The sequence below is a fragment of the Pinus tabuliformis genome, chromosome 8, assembly GCF_031772625.1.
Source record: "Pinus tabuliformis cultivar Carrire ecotype Pingquan chromosome 8, CPIR1, whole genome shotgun sequence".
NCBI lineage: Eukaryota > Viridiplantae > Streptophyta > Pinopsida > Pinales > Pinaceae > Pinus > Pinus tabuliformis.
In genome coordinates this window covers 1,337,237,360-1,337,245,215 of record NC_142294.1, presented here as the reverse complement: position 1 = coordinate 1,337,245,215, position 7,856 = coordinate 1,337,237,360, and the positions used below count along the sequence as shown (strand labels likewise).

General features: G+C 40.6%; 1 protein-coding gene and 1 pseudogene across 1 annotated transcript; both read right to left on the bottom strand.

Moving 5' to 3' along the window:
- Positions 1 to 1,406: 1,406 nt before the first annotated feature.
- LOC149240415 (pentatricopeptide repeat-containing protein At4g02750 pseudogene) lies at positions 1,407 to 2,021 on the bottom strand (annotated as a pseudogene).
- Positions 2,022 to 2,609: 588 nt separating this feature from the next.
- LOC149240414 (pentatricopeptide repeat-containing protein At4g25270, chloroplastic-like) lies at positions 2,610 to 3,188 on the bottom strand. The gene has a single exon (XM_089370168.1). The coding sequence runs from the start codon at positions 3,186 to 3,188 to the stop codon at positions 2,610 to 2,612; it is 579 nt and encodes a 192-aa protein (XP_089226294.1).
- Positions 3,189 to 7,856: the final 4,668 nt, after the last annotated feature.

Below are 7,856 nucleotides of genomic sequence, written 5' to 3'. Positions count from 1 at the left end.
TCCTGTTTAAAAAAGAACAATTCAGTTAAAAACTAAATTATTGCAGTCATTGGACTGGAAATTGCGGATAACAAGAACGAGAGAAAAACATAACTTTATAATGAGAATATGATTTAAAAGGGGGATGACTTTCAAGTGAAGTATTTTCCATACCATTCATTTTTTCTTTGCAAATTACACAACTTCTTCAACTTGAGAAAGCCTGGGAATAAGATATATTTCTGCATCTGCCATAAACCAATCCAAGTTGAAGCCTCCAGATTTCCAAAACATTCGTTGTATCTAAAATTCTGGAGTGTATTTGAAATCTACCAACTACACCAAATGGCCACCCAGAATGACACTTGTCTACTATGTTACTCCTAATGTCTCCAATCTTTTTTTTTGTAACCAAAAAAGAGGACCAAAAAAGTAGAACTAATACAAAAACTGGTAATTATTTGATTTCCACCCAGTTTTTAATCAAGGAACAAAAGGTCCACAGGATATCATCTGGAATTTGTATCTTCTAAAATCAGATATTGGACTGCTCACAGTCAGAGTTGGGCTTCTCTGTAGGAAATCAATACTAACAAAATGAAATTGGTTATTGAAATAATATATCGTAGTTCTTGCTGTGAACACTGAAACAAGCAGCCTCAGAGATAGTGAGATAGTTAGTAGATGCTTGTTTCTCCATGTTGCATGTTTCTGGTTGGGCTCATTTCATCCTTTACTCTGTGTTTTTAGTTCAATGATGTGCTTCATAACAATTTGTCCAATAGGCAAATTGTAATTCAAAGTAATTTGCATCAACATATTGTTTAACCCTCCATCTCAAAACACTTTAGTAACTACTAATTGCAATGACCCTTTGTCAACCAAAGCATGTTTGCATGAAAGAATAATTTGCATTGATAGATTATTGAGCCTTCCATCTAGAAACACCTTACTCTAGCAACTACTAATTGCAACTACCCTTTGTCAACCAAAGCATGTCTTCATGCTTCTTGCTGTGGAAACTGTTATTTTTATTGTCCGTTAAGAGGGCATCACCAATAATCCCCACATGAGCATACCCCATCTTTGAAATGATGGAAATGATTTTCATACCTCACAATAATTTCTCGATTAGCAATCTTGGCTATAAGCTTTGTTGCACTGTGGCAGTCATCACACACATGAAGGTTTTTTGTGATCCTTATAAGGGTTTCGGGGCTTGTGTGGATAAGGCCAAAAGCAATGGCCAACTTCTCGCTATGACAGTAAAGCATGTTCTCTTTGACCTCTTCTTCAACGTCATGCAACACAAAATTTGTGTTAGGCACATACCCTGCTTCTTTCATTTGCCCAGACAAGGTCTCCAACATTGCATAAATTTGATCAGACTCAGGGTGTGATCTGTCTCCTACAAGAAATTTATTGATCTACCTATTTACATCAATCAAGCTGCATCCTGGTGACTTTTTCAGTCTTCTATTTTTCATCATTATTCTCACCTTTGTTACATCAGCCCACCTGCCAGCTGCAGCATATATGTTTGAGAGAAAAACATAGTACCCACTATTTTCTGGCTCTAAATTAAAAAGCTGCCCAGCCACCTTTTCTGTGAGCTCTATGTTGCCATGAATTCTACATGCACCAAGCAAGGCTCCCCAGACATCAGCATTGGGTTCTAGTGGCATCTCATTTATTAGGTTTTGAGCCTCATCAATAAGCCCAACATGGCCAAGAAGATCAACCATGCAGGCATAGTGTTTGACCCTGGGCCTGATGTGATAATCTTGACTCATGCGATCAAAATACTGCCATCCTTCGTCTACAAGCCCGGCATGGCTACATGCTGACAAAACTGAAACAAATGTGATATGATCAGGCTTCATGTCTACCTGTTGCATTCTGTAGAAGAGTTTGAGAGCATCTTCACCATAACCATGCATTGCATACCCTCCAATTATTTCATTCCATGAGATCACATCTCTTTCAAACATTTCATCAAACAATTTGTTGGCATATCCTATACTCCCGCATTTCGTGTACATAGTTATAAGGGCATTCACCACCAAAATCTCCTCATCAAGTCCATTTTGAGTACAAAATCATGAATGGTCTTTCCCTATAGTAAAGTTGCGAGATGAGCACATGCCTGGAGAACACTGGCAATGGCAACAGAATCAGATTTCACCCCTACCTCCAGCATTTTCCAGAAAACTTCCAAAGCCTCAAAGCCATGCCCATTTTGGGCATATCCTGCAACTATCGTACTCCATGTGATGACATTAGGCTTTACATTTGTTAGTTTCATTTCATAAAACAGATTCAAAGCCTCATCGCAACATTCATTCTAGACATAACTGACAATCATGGCATTCCATGAAACTACATCTCTCTAGGACATGCCATCAAAAACATTGCGCGCATAATTTATGCTCCCGCATTTGGCATACATAGCTATTAGAGAATTCCCCACTAAAAGGTTATGTGAAAATTCAGCTCTTCTTATGTAATCATGAACTTCCTTACCCTGCTGCAAATCCACTAGGCTCACGCACACAGGGAGAATACTAACAATTGTAACCACATCTGGTTTCACGCTTTCCATTTCCATCTGTTGAAACAATATCAAGGCATTATCCTTCTCCCCATTCTGTGCATAACCACCAATAATTGCATTGATGTGCATACTCCACACTTCCGCATTTGGCATACATCGTCACAAGGGCATTACCCACAAACATATCAGATTCTAACCCACACCTAATTACGCAGTGATGTATCTCTTTACCCTGCCATAAAGCAGAAGAGCCTAGGCTTGCACATGCCTTGAGAGCACAAGGAAATGTATACCCATCAGGTTGCAATCCATGTCTCGACATCTCATAATAAAGCCCAAGGGCTTCTTCCCAAAATCCATTGTTGGCATACCCTCTAATCATTGAATTCCATAATAGTACATTTCGTTTAGAAATTTTGTCAAACAGTTTTCGTGCATCCATCATACTTTCACATGCACTATACATATTCACAAGTTTGGATCTCAAATATAAACTTTGTTGTAACCCATATAACAGAATGTGATTATGAACTAACCTGCCATCTTCCAAGGCTTTCATTTCCATACAAGCTTGCAATAGATCAACATATATGTTAAATTCAATTTCTATCCTGTTCTTCCCTGTCACATGCAAAATGTCAAATGCCCCCTCCATCTTACCATCTTTACAAAGTACAACAACTTCAGAGTTCATGAATGGAGGACTCCTCATGAGCGGTAGTATTGCAGCAAGGATGTTGCAACTCTTGGGCTACCAGCTTTATTTATCATCCTGAGGTTCGTACAAACTTGGAGGTGACAGTGCTATATGCACAAGTAAAAGTGAAGGTCCTGCCTGTTGTCACTATTCATCCGGCGAGAGACCCCAGGGGTTCCAAGCCAGACTTCTATAGAGTCAGAAGAATCTTTATCCTTTGATGGAAGAAGAGAAAATATACTCTAAGAGATCTACTCTACTACAGTAATGAAGAAAACAACATGTAATGCTAAATCACACCATATCCTAATTAACCATTTAAATAGCGATGCTAAGCAAGATTTTTGAATCAACACTAACCTAATGCTGCTATCTAAGTTACAGAAGTAAAGAGCATCAAACAATCCTAATGTGTAAACAAGAAAACTAAACTAAATTTGTTTTCACTTTTTTTTGGTTTTCTTTGGTAAAATCAAGCATGCAATTTAATTGTTCTTGTGTATGTGACAGGTGGATGGAAGGTGGTTGAGGATGGCCAAAAGGTTTATGGAGTGGTTGGATTGTGTGGAAGGGTCCTATGATGCTTTTTGTGACTTCCTAGAGGTTTCCCATCAATTTAGCCTCAAAACGGGCAATTTCAGGAAAACCTACAAGATGTACTAGAAACCTGTAGGATGATCCTGTACGAATTATAGGAAACCTACACGATGCATATGAGAGATAATTTTGAGGTGTTGGGAAGCTTGGAAAAGGTGTGTGATGAGTGGGATAGTGTGTAATAAGGTCTAAGAACACTTAGGGGTCAATATCCAATATAAGAGATGGCTAGATTCGCTCAATGTTTCTAGGGGAATTTCAATAGAAAAGGACAAAAAGACTAGTGAGGGTGATGGTGGACCAAGAGATGGTTGAGGTGCATGAGGTGGAAGATGAATGTTGGTGATGAAGTCTAGACCTTATTATAGACATTTTTGTGCCTTACAGCATGAAGCATGAAATGCCAATAATCTAAGGGATCCAAAGTCCCTAAACATGTTGTTCCTACCCCTAGAGGAACAAGGTCAGCAAACCACAGCACTGAATATCAGTTCTCCACCTGAAAACACTCAAAAACAAGCTAATTCTAGATCATGTCAACTGCTCCACTGAGCATTTGCGCTGAATGTCAACTGCTCCACTGTGTACCTGCGCTGAATGTCAACTACAAAGAAGGCTACCTGCACTGGGTGAGTTTGTCCAAGTGGCACAGACATTCCTCAAGGTGTCAATGCCCAGGAAGCTTCCAAAATGACACTTGGATCAGGGAATTCGACTGGTGATGAGTAAGAGGGTCTATATCTCCAAGTGGAAGCAAGAACCTCCAAGTGGACTCAAGAACTGAAGAATAACTGAAGTGGGAGAGGACACTAGTCAGCTTCATGCCAGCCTCAAGCTGACTCATCCTTTCTCCAAAACTCCTATATATAGAGCTCTCTCATGAGGTCTAGGGAGGCTGGAATCTTGTGAATGTAAGGAAGTGCTGTTGGTTTGAGTTCAGAACTATTGGGTGATTTGCTTTGAAGGAGGTGAAGAGGAGATTTCTTTCTGCTGGGAGGTGATTCTGGATTGGGCCTCTTATGGTTGTATCACTTCCTGAACTTTACTTCTTCCATTAATAAAGCATTTGAGGTTCTTCTATATGCATGTGTCTCAATGGTGTATTGTTATACTTGTGTATTTGATTTATTCTAATCCTTGAATCAATTATGAATGTATGCTTCTTGTAGTTTCCCTCTCTTGTTATTTTGCAGGATCTTGGTGTAGCTGGGCTAGTGAAAGAGCAAGGAGCTGGGAGCAAGCAGCAAAGAGAGAAGATTGGATCAATCATTAGCGGAAGACATCGGCTAGTGGATCTCTTTCTCCCCTCTCTTACATCTCATAAAGAAGTAATCTCGAATAGCTTTGCTTTGATTGTTGCTGAGGTACTATCACCCTTAGAGTGGGATAGGGTCATTCTGTATTGGATACTTTTCCCAACAACAAATTGGCGACTCCGCTGCCGAGAGATTTCTTATCTCAGGCAAAAGCGCCGGGGAACCCAGTGCTTTCCAAGCAATAGAGGAAAGGAACCAGTCTACCATTAGGGATCCTCCCCAATGTACCTGTTACATTGAAAGGGAAGACCGTTCAAATGAACGTGATGGTCGTTTAAAGACCCTTGTATTATAACCTACTCCTTGGACGAGACTATATATATTGCATGGGAGCTATAGTCTCCTCACTCTTTAGAGTAATGTGTTTTCCACACGAAGGAAGAATGGTCAAGCTCGTAGACCAACTTTCATTTCCGGGATCACACATCGCAAATAGTCACATACCAACCCTGAATGGTCTATTCAATCAAGAAATGTCTCCACCCCCAGTCCTCCTTCCCGATGAGTGCGAGTGATTCGGAAAGATGGGACTGGAACCCAGGGGGCATGCATCCTGGTCTACTTCGGGCAGAGGAAACCTTAGGTATAAGGTAGAATTTCCGCGAGAGAATATGACTAGTCCGTACCCCGTCTGTGGATGGAAGAGGGGTTTTTCTAGAATAGGATTCTTTTGTCAAGGTTACGTGTTTGACAAAGGTCATTCACCATTGTCTACTTCGGTAGACAGTGCCGAGGAAATGTTTTTTTTTGAAGAAGTTAACAAGACAATCTTTGGGTAACCAGAAAGAGGCCAACCTCACCCTTTAAAACAAATGTTTTAACGGATAAGTAGGGGCAGCCTTGAAATTGTACTTTATACCTGGGGGCATGCAAAACTTTTGGAGTGCAAGCTAAGAGCGGTTATTTATCTGTTTTTGGGATTAGCCGTTTCCGAACTTGCATAAAGAAAGGATGAGAGGGAGCATAGCTTTGGTAAGGCGCAAGCTCTATAAAAAATGGGATCTTACAGGGGACATTTCTTGTCTTATGACTGGTATATCGAGCAGTTTTACCGCGGAATTTATGCTCGTTAAAATAAAAATGAGCCTACCCCGGTAAATAACCATTGTGATCGTAAATTTATTAGCCATAAAAAGCCTTGGTCGTGTTTTGCACCTGCCACCTCCATTCCATTTGGCCGATCGTTCACCTCCATATGATTGTTTACCCATTTTGAGGAACAACTGCGAAGAGTGATTTCACCTAGCCATCCTTGTGACACTGCCGTGATTGGAAAATTCCAACCTATACCTGGAATCAGTTGCTATCCCTGTTTATCACTCGTTCCTCAAAAGACGAGTCTTCTTTAAGCTCTTTTCATCTGACTCGTAAAATATGAAAAGTTTGCCGAGTTTTGGCCTTCCAGCTCGTTAAAGTGACCGGAAGAGCTATCCCTCCTCTAGATTTTAATCTTTTTGGACCTGAGGGATTATTGCACAAAAAGGTCGAGCGCTTGTTTTATTCGGCTCATTAAAGTTATCGAAAACTCATCCCTTCTATATTGTTTTATACTTTTTCGGACTTAAGGGATTAGATTACGAAAAAGGAATTTTCGAGTTAACTTTCTGTACCTTTTCAGACTCTCTAAAAATGAAAAGGACCGAGTTTTCCTTGTCGTTAGACTCGTTAAAATGATTAAATAGTGACAAACTTGTCTTTAGACGAGAACGAGTTTCCCTATCGCTAGGCTCGTTAAAACATAGCGATGGGCTTGCCCGAAGGGTAGGTTATAGAACAAGCATATGTTATCCTCCTCAAGCTTGACAAAAATAAAGAGGTATTGGTCAGAAATGACTGGGGAAATATTGGGAGAACCTTAAAGCTTTAATGGTAGCAAGCCGCTCTTGAACATTACACTTCTCCTCCGTATCACATCGGGTTGGGTTGTTTCATTCACCGGTCTCATCACCATGGTCTCGCCAAACCATCCACATTTGGGGTAATGCTACCGATCCATCGCATCAGTGTCGTTATATGTTCAAGAGATGTTGTTCAGAAAGAGTCAACCGTGTCCCATCCACTGCCATACATTATCCTTCATCCATCCATGATCGCCACCCCGAATCATATTTCACAGATTGTTTCCACCTCCACTAAAATCATTAGCTCCGTTCCGTGTCACTGATGTGGGATTCATTAAGGCCCTCCTTTGACGGATCGCTTCTTGTCGACTTCAGCTCATTATCCAAGAAGTTGATCTAGGGACACCCCCCTCAGTACTTTGAAGCTTGCATGCCTCAATGGCAAGTTTCTCACTTCCGGCGACAGGTATACATCAATGACCTTCGACCAGAAGATTTTGCGTGGTGTTCGACGCCAAGTCCTCTATTCACACCACGTGAATTGTACTGCAGTACCTTGAGGGTCATTATCATTATCAGTGATTCCTCTCGCGCTTGTTAACGGTTTACATCATTGACCACTAATCAAGCGATGTCTTTCCATGTTCGACTTCAGCACAATTCTCACATGGATCGACTTGTACTTAGAGTGAAGATCGAACGAGTTTGAAGACCCCAGATCTAGTTTCATCCATCCGGGCTGCGATATATATTCAGGAAATATAAAGACATTTGATATGTACATCATTACAGCAGATGATCATCCTACTCAAAGGATGATAATTTCAGCAGAGAATTATCAGTCTACCGTCAGACGATCGTCTGTTCTATGT

What these genes read in the sequence shown, in the direction of transcription:
- LOC149240414 (XM_089370168.1), bottom strand. Translation starts at nt 3,188, where the DNA reads ATGGAGGGGGCATTTGACATTTTGCATGTGACAGGGAAGAACAGGATA.